Raw genomic sequence first — 12336 nt, 5'->3', positions numbered from 1 at the left:
TAAACCTGTGTTTTCTCTTTTACTGTTGCTTTCCTTGCAATTTAGCGAAGGGTAAGTACATATGTTTACATATCACTTGCATGCAGACATGGTTATAGTTTTATTTTAAGATGGCTTCAATGATTTTTAATAGATATCTTCTTGAAATTGTACCTAAACTGTTGCTTGCTTTTGTATATAGTCATTAAATTATTTTTAGTCATTTCTGCCTTAGCTCCAGATCTTCTAATCAGTTCTACAGCTCCTAGGACTTACCCAGTTCAAGTAACCTGTAGGATGGATGCTTGTTCAATACTGGTGTAATTTTAACTTCAACTCCTCCTTTCATCTCTTAGATCAAAGCAGCTCTAAAAATATGTAGCAGTATTTTCATACCTCATAATAATGAAAGTCAACAAATAAGCTGACGTACATTTTAATCTACGATTAAGGCTCTGTTCAGTTAGCATTAATGTTATTTTCTTGCATGTGGGAGAACTTTCAGCTTGGATTTTCCAACTAACTGTTTCCATACTTTTAAATATCACTATTTTAGAGTAACTCTGACTTTCTGTAAAAGAACAGTAGACTTTGAAAATTTGCTGACACATCCTCAGAAGACTTACGTTAGATAACTGCTTCCATATTGGTCTTATTCTGCTGCTGTTGCATGATTTTATAATATGGCGATGTCTTGCCCCAATAACTCTTTCCTACTGGCTCTTGTAGGCCCTAACGCAAGACACTTGCATGCATCTCTGCCTTTCCTCCATTTAATAGAGCTTATTTAAAAGGCAGAATAATCCTGTGATACCAATTAGCTTAAAAGATTCATGTAAGCTTTGAAGTAACAATTTGCATTCCTTGTCTAAAGTGACACATGAAAGTTTGAGAAATGGGGAGGGCATGCAATTGTAGAGATCTTCAGAAAGCTGTCATGCTTAGCTTTTGTCTTTTTGCATGAGTTTTGATGACTAGAAACATAGTTTCCAAAAGTGTACTTATCTGAACACCACCCCCCCCCTTTTTTTTTTTTCTAGATCTGGGGCTCCTTCTCCTCTGAGCAAGGTAAATACTGTCAATTGCTGTACCAGTTACTTCTTGTTCAGGTGGTATGCTTTAGAACATCTTAAGAGCATATGGAGTTAAATTTCCATCTCCTAATCTGCTTTTTAGACTTCGCCACTGAGGCCCTGCCTAAGTGACAAAGTTGCATCTTTAAATGGCCGTGTAAATAATGGCCCCATACAAGCAATTTGCTGAGCTGAAGGGCCATAGTATTTATACCAGTGCGGGATTTGACGGTCATGCTTTGTGAAAACCTAAGATACCCATAGCTTTGTCTCAACTTTTTTTTTTTTTTAATTCTCATGTCAGTGAGAAACTTGCTCCGTACTATTTGTCCTCCAAATTCTTCACTCCATTTACAGCTTTTTAGGAGGAAGTGCTGACTCTCTTAAAACCACATTTATGTGAAAAGCCAAGAAAACTTTCATCTGATATACCTAATTTCAGAACTGACCTTTATTAGTGAGACTGCTCACCTTAATCTAAAGCAAGAGATGCCCGTGAAAACATCTTGGTTTGAGTGTCAGCTAAACTAACGAGCTTTATGGTGTTAGTAATAGTAGTTCCTGATATCCCTGACGCATTGCCATGTGCCATAGTTCTGTGTCTAATAATGGGTGTTGTGCAGGAAAAACTCCATGAAAACTTCTGAATCTGAGGGAGACAGTTCAATGGTTGATTCTAGTGAAAACTCTTAAGTTTCTTTCCAAAGAGCACACTTCTAAAAAACAAACAAACAAAAAAACCCCCCTCTTATCCAATATGGTAGCAGTTGGTGAGAACTACATTACGGCTCAAAGTGTTCTTACAACGTTAAGTAACCCCCCCTTCCCTGGTTCACGTGAAGAATTTGGACCAGTTTAGTCTCAAACCTTAGTAAAGGCTTGAGGAGAGTCTAGAAAGCTTATGTCCATCTCCTGCTAGAGTTGTGATGATGCGATGGCAGTAGCAGAACTCAGAAGAAAATCACTTCAAATTTGCCATTCTTTTTCTTTCTTGGAAGTGGTCAGAATGGCATACAGTACTAAACACAGGACTTGTTTCATAGGAAAAGGATCTCTAGCGTGTGAGACGCTGTAACAAAGCTTGTGGTATCTTTTAGAATTAAACTGACACTCTTCAAGGTAACTTGAGTCTTCAAGTGCACAGAAGAGTTGCAATATACTCTCCTGGGTGTCTGTCCTTGCCATACTTAAGGTAGCTTTATCCAGAATTGGAGGAGCTAATGAAGCAAAATCATAGGCTGAGCTGTCTTTTATATCCTAAGTTCCTAAGGACTTAACCGTTAGCACGGTTGATGGATCTTTAAACTCTGTTCAGTCTGAAGGTTTACGTACACACTTTTAACTTAGTTTCTAACCATTTCTCTTCTCCCACCATTTCTATGGTTAGAGTACTAAGGTGCTGTTGTAGATGGACAGATATTTCATCCCGTGGACAAAATGAAGGGTCTGACAGATGTGGAAACAAACCCACAAAAGTACTTTGTTCCTCCCGTCTTCAGGATGGTCTTAAAACTGAGAGGAGGGAGTTTGCTGGGGAGCAAACTGTTTTCCTGGAACTTGCTGAGAATCCTTTGGCATGTAGGAACTGTTAGTTACCCTAATGGGGATTTTAAAAGGCAGGTAAGGCAACTCCAGATTACAAGTCTCTGAGTTAGTTGCCTAGTTGTTGGGTAAATCTTGAACCCAAGGGACTAAAGCTCGTATGAGAAGGGCTGCTGGTGTCTGCAGGTGCTCTAAATGTATGTGATAGGCATTTCCTCCTGAGCCAGGCATGGCTAGGTGGAGTCACCTTGGAGTTTCTCCAACTCCACTACCCTCTGAAAACTTAGCTCAGTCTTCCTCAAATCCTTTCAAAGGGGGCAACAGCTAACAATAAGATGACCTGATGTCAAAATTGGATTTTTAAAGTATGTGAATATGTGCATGAGTTGTTTGTGGAGAAATGCTGGTATATTGAATGTCTATTTAAAATATTTCTCCAGTCTTCTCCAGCCACGACTGTTACATCTCCTAGTTCTACTCCAGCAAAAACTATTGATACATCTCCTCCAGTTGATCTTTTTGCAACTTCATCTACAGCTGCTCCAGTCAGGTAAGTTAAAAAGCATGTTTGAGTTACTGAGCTTAATGTAGATGCCAGTGTCACACTTGTAACAGGAGGCTTGCCTGCAAGATTTTGCTTACTTTACAGGTAGTGTACATCAGTATTGAATGTAGCCCATTAGTCTACCAGTATAGATCACAAATGAGCTCTAACAAAAAAAAAAAAAAAAAAAAAATTGTGGCTGCTCTGATTTGCTTTCAGTGTAGTAGTGATGTTGTATCGTTCCCAACATAAACTTTTAATTGAATAGACTGAAGTAATGTGTAAATCCAAAGTAGTCTTTGCTGACCTTCAGTATTCTGTTTCTAAAACTGCTGAATTAAGATTCCTTTTTCTTGCTGTTCAAATCAGTTAATGAAGCACAAAAATAATGAACTTTTGGAGGGTAAAATAAACAAACATATGACCAATGAGAAAATCTGAACCTTGCTTTCAAGTCAAAATCAGAACAAACCGCTGTTGCTCATTGTAATGAGCAGAAATATAAGAACTCTAGACATGTGAAAGCTCTAAGTTTGAACCAAAAGTCTGAAGACATGACTAACTTCAGCTAAATATCAGGTGAAATACTTCACTGAAGAAAGAGCTTCTGTTGTCTATTATTTAAATGTTCTAAATGAACAAGACTGTGTTTCCTAAGCAAATAGCCGGCTGGCTTAAGCCATAGAAGTTTTACTGACTGTATTCTACCTAATGCCTATTTATTGCCTGGAAATGTGGGTTTCTTGCTTTCTGACATGGCACAATGAAATATTGAAGTAGAATGGAGCTGTTTTCAGTCACAGCAGTTATTTGTTCTGTTCTTAGGGACCACCTGGGATTTTGGTTTTTGTTTTGGGGGTTGTTTGTTTGTTGTTTGTTTGTCTGGTTATTTAGGATGGTAAAAGTCTCATAGATCTGTTACAATGCCATTATCAAGTAATGAAAGTAAGTTAAGGTCCCATCCTGGGGTGTAATGTATCCTTGGCACTTACTGCAGTAGAGGTGTTTATGGCCACTGCTCTAATCCTAAGGCCTGAAAAAAATGTGTGTCTCAATGGTTTCATCAGTCATCCAAACTAAGGGTAATTCCTACAGTCCAGTCATGGTTTTTTTTTTTTAACTTGATTAAAATGGATGAATTCCTCCAGTATTTAATATCTCTCTTCCTTTCCTTGACAGCTCTTCCAAACCATCCAGTGATCTTCTGGATCTTCAGCCAGATTTTGCTGCTGCTGGGCAGGCAGCTCCAGCAGCCCCTGCTGGGGCCACTTCATGGGGAGGTAGAGAAACCTCACTGTCAGCATCTCTTCTTGCAGTCTCCGTCTTCTTGCCTGGTTGAACTGAAACCTGGCTCTTTCTCTGCTAGCACAGGGTGTTTCCAGCTCACTCCCAGGCTTCTGCTGACCTGACAGTCAGGCATCCCTTTACAGCAAAAGGCTACTCCTTTTTCCAGGGATATGCATAATAGTATAAGCTGCTTATAAGGGCCTGACTGCAAAGCTGGGGGGAGCCAGGATTATATGACTAAAAGTGAGCAGAAAGGGGATGGCTGAAGGTGAACAGGTAGGGTAGGCACTTTAAAACAGAAGAACTGCTCATGTGCTTATTGGCAAGGTAAGGGCAGAAATCAACTCTTCTGTTCATAAAGCAAAGCCCGCAGATCAGTATGGGAAGGATCAAAAATATCTTTTAAAACAAAAATGCATCTAAAGCCAATGGTGGCAAATTAGTTCTGCTGCAAGTGTGATTACCACTGACAACTCTTAGCATATTTTATTAAAAATCTTCCTTGTCTGCTTAGAATAATAATATGAAAATAGCAGTAGAGGACTAACTGCTTTCAAATAGGAATACCTAACCAGCTTTCTGAAATCTGAGCTCTGTGGTGAACTGAGCCTGTTGTTCCAGGCAGCACTAGCAGCTGGTCATCTGAAGAGGACCGCAATAAATGTAGGCACTGTTCACTCCTGTCCTGTGAAGACAAGGAATTAGGCCAGTAAACGTGATTTAACTTACATAGTTGTAAACCCACTGTGGTGTAATCTTAAGAGATCTTCACTTGTGTGGCAGCTTAATGAACTCATCAGCCCTCTCATGGCAGCAATGCTACACTGAGTCATGCTGACTCTGCTGTGAATGCTAATACTGGGTACTAGTGGCTTCCGCATGCCCTATTCCTGTTCTTAGCTTTAGTTCATTAAAGATGACATTGTATCTCAGTCACTTCATTATGAGAGGATAGCTATGGCTGTCATGTAGACCATGTTTTGCATATTCCTATTTAATCAGTTGAATTGATTTTTTTTTTTTCCAAAAGTGTCAGTTTTACTAACTGAAATGTAATCTTACCCAGAAAGCAAGACCAAAGAGCCATCTATGCCTGGGACTAATTATTCTGTAATTTTTGATTGCGTCCTATTTGTCTTGCTTTGTCATTGCCAAGTACTGGAACACAAGCTTTTGAGATGTTCGAAGGAGCTCAGGCCTCTCAGCTAACTTTTTTAAGCAGTTGCTCATTTATGCAGAGTAAATAGCCATTAATACTGTAAAATATTGATTCACATAGCAATTGAAAGCTGATTTATTTGTCTTTTTGCTTTGCTCTTTTGGACAAAGCACCTGTAGTTTGGAACTTGGGTGTTTTAATTTTTTAATTCTTCTGAATTACTGAAACTTTAAAATTGACTACTAATGCACCTAGTCCTCTTAGTCCACAACGGAAAAGGACAGCTAACTTTTTTCCTTTGGCCAGGATTATTGCTAACCTCATCAAGTATACTTCAGTCTTATCTTTCCGAATAGCATTTTGGTAACTTAGTATGCTTCAAGTTTGTCTGCTTTATTGCTGGCAGGAGTCCAGGTATGATGACCTGGTACTGCACTGGAATCTTGCTTTTTTCACTTTTTTTTCTTTTTTCTTTTTTAAACTCTTTCAAATAATTGCCAAACACTATGTCAGACATGCATAAATTGAGAACTGGAATGGCTTTGTTGTGAAAATACTGAAATTTCCGTTAATGTTTCATCTGGTAATGAGAAAACCTTTGAGCCTGTGTTAAGGGTTGGGTTTTTTTATTTACTTATTTAAACTAAATCTGCAGGATGAAGCTGGTGGTCATTATAAATTGTACGGTGTCATAAGTACTACAGAGCCTTCTGATTAGTGCAGGTGAGGCCACATCTGGAATACTACATCCAGTTCTGAGCTCTCTTGTTTAAGGGAGAAGGAGTTGGCAGAGGGCTACCAGGACTCCAGGGATCTAGAGCACGTCTCTGCGGAGAGAGATTGAGGGAGCTGGGCCTCTGTCATCTGGCAAAGAGGAGGCTAAAGGGAACTCTTAATAGTGGCCTACAATTACTTGAAGGGGACTTACAGAGCAGAGCCAAAATTTTCTTGCAAATGATAGTTGATTATAATGAAGGGTAATGAACAACGGGTTGCAGCTTCAGAGGATGATTGGACATGAGGAAAAAATTATTTCACTTGGAGGGCAGGGCAGTACTGGAGCAGATCTCCAATGCAAGCTAGTGGACTCTCCATTCCTGGAGATTTTTTTCAAGACATGACTAGACAAAGCCATGACTGCCCTGATCTGGTGTTGGGCTTAATGTTTTTCTGAGCAGGAGGCCGGACAAGATGACCTTCCTTCCCCCCAGGACTTTTGGGAGGATGTGTAACAGTGCCTCCCTGCTACTTGAGCTTCTTCCTCATCTCCAAAACTCTTCTGGCCCACAGCAAGTTAACGCGGGAACTCATGAGAAAGAAGTAGTAAGGGGAGGAAGCTGGACGAATTGCTGCAGTTCAGAATAGCTAGGAAAATGTGAATATCAAATACTTCAATATGCAGCATCAAACTGGCACTTTAAATGTCACATAAACCTCAGGAATACATGTCGCCAGCAAATGATCCTGCTTTCTCAGCCTCACTGGCAGTGTAGATTCTATGTATTCTGGCATATACCGTATATTCGGTATAGTACACTGTAAATGTAGTGGTATATACAGTACACTGTATATTTTGTTGTATATCTAGTATATTTCAGAATGCAACATAAGTTATCTAGCAAATGAACTACAACTTGTGAAAAATCTGCACTTCTGTGCTAAAGGGAGATGATCAATGTGGGGTAATAAGTTGCCTGCAGCATACTGCAAGGTGAATAGATAGGCATTTGGCAGGCAAACTAGACTGTAGTATTACAAAAAAATACAGTAGGTCAAATTCTGCATCCTTGCAAGGTCTGACTCTCGGGTATAAAAGCAAATTGACTTGAATTTCTGTTCTGAACTACCTTGCAGTGTGCCTTAGAACATGGGTTTGCTATTAGTATTGTTGCTTTAATATTACTATACAATAAAGCATTGGTTCTAGTCCTTCCCATATTAAGAGTAAGTGTAGACTGCCATGTTGGATAATTGTAATTTCACTGTATTGTGATCTATAACATAACTGGATAACAGAAATGCATTGAAGCTAATAGAAGGTAAAAGTTTGCCAACAGTTGTTTATTTCAAGTCTAGCTGTGAGACCTCCACCTGGTGTGCAGTAATGAGATACCGGAGCACTGCATTTTTAATATACTGTTACGCTGTTTCAGAATGGTATTTTGACTTGCCTCAGCTTGTGCAGTCAGTCTCAAGTACAGCTCTCCCAAGGAACCAATTACGAAAATACCTACATGTCGTTTCTTTGTGCCTTTTTAACAACTGTTGTAAAATAAAGACAAATTTATGAAGATTGAGCTGTGCTTGCTCAGAGTATTTTGCTTCCTACATACTGACCTATAGCAAAACATCTGGACTCTGTGCTTGCTGTTCAGTGTGGATCAGATGAACCCACGACCCTGTTACGTGTACAATGAATCTAGGAGCAACACTGAGCTACTGGTTAGTAAATAGGTAGTTGTTGAGTTCAGACTATTCTAACTGCAGTATGAAAATATAATAGGCCAAACTGGTTAGTTTTCACAGGTTTTTGCAGCTTATAGCTGGTTTTTATGTAGGCAAAGCTTCCTCTGTCTTTGAGCTCAATCTGACTGATCTCAGAGGACATCAAATTGTAGGAAAGTCTGTCATTAAAGATGCTTCATTGGCTTCCAAAAACAGTTGACTAAGGAACTGAAGTTGGAACAGAGCCAACCTGCTTATGCTGTCAATCATTTAAACTCCTCATAGCAAGTGTTAACAGAGGTGGTTGTTTCTGCATAGTATGCTTGGTCTATCACAAATGCCAGAAAAGCTTTCAAAGAGGAAAGCTCTCCTATTTTTTCTTTTTTTTTTTTTTTTGCCTTTTTTTCTTTTTTGCTAAACAGTTGTCTCAAGTACAAGAACCACAACCTGTCTGCCTCTCAGAATATTCTTGAGGCAGTAGGGATGCCATATATTGTATCCTGAAGTAACTAAACACTGTATTTGCAAGCTGCTTTCTGCTGAGTACTCTGGCTTTAGTGCCAGTTTTGTGAAGGGCTGATGGGTGGATCACAACAGCTCACTTTGGCAGAACAGTAAGCTGAGTTCTGTCTACTTTTAATGACTGGAATGTTGATTTTGACTGATTTCTGACTACTTTGGTCTAGAAAATACTTGCAACTAAGCTGAATTATCTTGAGATTCTCTTTGGTATCTGAGTATGTTCTGCTAATATCTCGTTGATTTAAATAAGCTTCAACAATGTCTGTTTACCGTACTTATATGGGAGCACTGGGGTTCATTGGGGCTCACTCTTCCCATGTGCGCTTTTACTTGGTGGAAGTCTTGAATCTGTGTGCTGTTAGGCCCAGGAACTTCCATTTAAAATTTTCAGTGTTCTTGGGGGATGTTGGCTGTTCATTAACTTCAAAGAAGTCTACCTGCTTCTGGTCTTACTCTCACATTGCTAAGCCAAATGCAAGAGAGAGCTAGTCTAGTGGTGAATTGAACTTCTAAAGAAGTGGTTCTTGGCTTTACCCCGGGGTAGTGAAAGGTAGGAGACCTTCTTGTCAACCTTACAGGGCACTACTTGGTTCTCTCTGTTACAGTTTAAGAAAAGAACCAGCTGTATAATACAGAAGTGATAAATACTACCAGCATTTGAACATCTTGCTGATTAGATATTAAGGAACTTATCAAATACATGAAACTGACGTACTGGTTCTGTTTTGAATAGAACTATTAAACAGATTGAGCTTTGTCATGTAACAATAACTTCTTGAATGTTGGAAAATTAAGTGCAGAAATTATGTTTAACCTAGACATGTCACTTAGAGAATGAACATATGGCTAATGAACATCTTCAATCTGGCAGTTCTACTAATTGGTCTGTTTCTTTATTCTGCTGTCATTTTAATGGACAATCACTAGACCTCTTGGGAGAGGGTGAGTAATATTTTTGATTTCTAAGACTTTTGGATGTTAAGACTCCTTATTAAAAGCTCCACTTCCTGGAGTTGAGTGATTGTGGTCTCTCTCCCTCTTCCCCTTACTTTTCCTGTTTGATCTTCATTATGTGGTTGCATATAGATAATCTGGCTGCACTTTCCGGTGTTACCTCTGAGCCACAGATTTCAGATCCATTTGCCCCAGAGCCTAGTGCAACTACTGCTGCAACTACTGATACTACAACTACTTCAGCTGCTGCCGCTACAGCTACAACTATTACTGCTGCCACTGCTGAAGTGGATCTCTTTGGAGGTTAGTTTGGTTGCTCTAGTGCTCTATGCCAGCTCATAAGGTGGATGAAGCAATATTGAGTTCAGCTGTTGTAACAAGGCCTCTAATTTAACTATACCAGAAGTGCCTGTGTGTTGGATGCTAGATAGAACAGGAAATGTAAACTGTCCAACTACCTCTTTGTTTGCTGTGATTTTAGCTAATATGCTCCTCTGCATACATACGGAAATGGAAAACTGTATACACTTAAGACTGAATTACCTTATTGTTGAACGGCTAAGAACATTAGTTTTCAGGTCCACACTGGGGTAAGCAGATATTCTTTCCACATTATTCAGTAACTATGCACTGTACTAAGTTTCTGGGAAAAGCAGTTGTGCTTTCATAGTTATTGCACTGGAGAGGATGGACGTGGCAGCCTCCTGCCCCTTCATTACATGTCACGCTTGAGCTGTGTTGTGTTTCTTTTGGATCTTTCCTGTAAATATAGTATTGAGCTAGCTGAAATTACTATATTTCAGCATTCTTGAGTCTGGTTTTATTTCACATGGCATTAACAGTAAATTAAAGTGGCAATGGACTTGTACTAAATGCCAACTATACAACTAACGTATAAGAAACATGTTCTTATAGTTTGGTTATGCTTTTTCAGTTTGTAATGTTAGCAGCTAACCACTTGAGTAAGAATAAAGTCCTCCCTGTATGTTGTCAGCTTTCTTGTCACTGTCATGGAGCAGGAGGCTTCTCAACAGCATGTCAGAAATTATCATTTTTCAACACTATACCACCCCAGGTTAAGGGAGAAATGTTCTGATTTACAAACTACTAACGTATTTGAGATCACCTGACCACTCTGTTTTTCTAGTTGTCTCTTCCTCTGATGCATACTTCCAGCATGACAGTGGGTGTCAGGAATTAGTAATAATTTACTTGCTATCAAAACTGAACTCCAGATTATTCTCTGTGGGGGTGTGTTTATCGCTTCTGGTGAAAGGAGTGCTGGAGAGGTCTCCTATATAAACAGTTTGACTACAAAGGTGTTTCCTAAAGGCTGAAGGTTCTGAGTTAGAAGTTTTGTTTAGGACTGACTTCAAGCCTCCAAGATAACCCCAATAAAACTTCTGAGAACCTGTAAGAAAGGAGTACGACTGCTACCTGCTACTTAACCCCTCCATTTACTTGGGCTATTATCTGTCTTTGTACCACAGGATCAGGCAGTTCAGAAGCAATTTTAAAATAGCCATGGGCAGCAGTTCTGAACACCGCTAGGAGCAAGAGAGTGATGCTGGTTACTCTCAGAAGCCTGTTGCAGAAGCCAAGGCCTGTGCTCATTAACACCCCTGCAGATGCATAGTGTGTGAAACTTCTGGTGTGTAGACGATGGGTTCGAGCCAATCTTGGATACAGCACTTTCAAATTGCGTTATTAATTTAGCATAGTTGTATGACTTTTTAAAAAATTAAATGATAGTTAAATGGCTAGAAATCACTGCAAACTTGCAACCGGATTAGAAAAACACCTACCCTTGCCTATTCTTCCAGTACTACAGCAGCAAGATGTACCCTTCTTTTTTTCTACCTTTTCCACTACTCTGTGCCTGGAAAAATGGCTGCTACCAAATCACGTGTCTACTTCCATGTTTATAAAGTGGCAAAGAGCTGGATGCTTTTAGTTTCTAGAGATTTAACTGGCCGTTAGATTACTTAGTGGCACATGTTAAGAAGTGGAGTTGCCTTCATCCTCCAATGTGGAAAGAATTTTACTTTTGCAGAATCCAGACTTCCATGACTTGATCTCCTCTTTTAAAGAGAATGTATTTTGTGGCTCAAATACTGTAAGTCTCTAGTGGATTGTATATTAGATGAATACTGACTCTTTCCTAGAACTCTTCAGGAAGAAGCAAGGTTTTATTATTTACAATAACATCAAATTTCTGGATTTGAAAACCTCTAATTCTCAAGAATAAAAATCTCTAAACTCACTCAGCAGTGAAGGTACTTTTGCAGTGCCTTCAAGGCACCCACAGGCCCAACCCTTTTAAGATCCTGGAGTGCATATTGAACTTCCTTCTCTCTACTTATGGGGCTTTTTTGTTTCTTTTTTGGTGTTGTTTTTTTTTTCCCTGAAGTGATGGAATCCTTCCATATCATGATTCCATATCAAATCACATATCAAGTGATCTGCTGTAAGTGATGTCCCATACTAACATTTCTTGTTACTTTAAGACTACGTACAGTGCAAGAAGCGGTAGTTTTTGGGCAGGTACTGTTGCTCTCTAGCTTTTGTGGTGCTAGGCATGCTGATGCTTAATAAGTAGGTATTTGACCTTTGAGGTCTGCTAGAGATACAGTCTTCAGGGTCACCTTAACTTTTTGCAGCTTGCCAGTTCTTAGCTGCTTTACACAGTTCCTTGCGGTGAGGTGTGGTAGGGGAAGGTACAGGAGCAGTGATCTCGGGAGAAGGAATGTAGAGTCTGCAGGGAGTGGCTGGGTAGGGAAAGGAAGCTGAAAGCTGCAGGAAAAAGGCAGCCAAGTTGATGGAAGAAGCAG

The 12336-nt window shown here is 39.6% G+C and overlaps 1 protein-coding gene across 24 annotated transcripts in view; it reads left to right on the top strand.

Annotated features, from left to right (window-relative positions):
- The window catches only part of SNAP91 (synaptosome associated protein 91), a 72820-nt gene that overhangs the window by 35226 nt on the left and 25258 nt on the right, over nt 1-12336 (top strand). For 14 of the 24 annotated variants that reach the window (XR_012775185.1, XR_012775175.1, XR_012775184.1 and 11 more), the window contains 5 exons: nt 1020-1047; nt 3035-3144; nt 4318-4418; nt 9479-9493; nt 9638-9808. Coding sequence is in view for 2 of the 24 variants with exons in the window: in XM_075498292.1 (XP_075354407.1) it covers nt 1020-1047; nt 3035-3144; nt 4318-4418; nt 9479-9493; nt 9638-9808 (425 nt within the window). In the remaining 22 variants the exon portion in view is untranslated. The remainder of the gene's footprint in view (nt 1-1019; nt 1048-3034; nt 3145-4317; nt 4419-9478; nt 9494-9637; nt 9809-12336) is intronic. The other 10 variants (XR_012775195.1, XR_012775194.1, XR_012775193.1 and 7 more) reach the window with 3 other exon arrangements.

The sequence above is a fragment of the Mycteria americana genome, chromosome 3, assembly GCF_035582795.1.
Source record: "Mycteria americana isolate JAX WOST 10 ecotype Jacksonville Zoo and Gardens chromosome 3, USCA_MyAme_1.0, whole genome shotgun sequence".
In the NCBI taxonomy this organism is placed as follows: Eukaryota; Metazoa; Chordata; class Aves; order Ciconiiformes; family Ciconiidae; genus Mycteria; species Mycteria americana.
The sequence above is the reverse complement of the archived record's forward strand: the minus strand, read 5'-3'. Positions and strand labels throughout refer to the sequence as shown.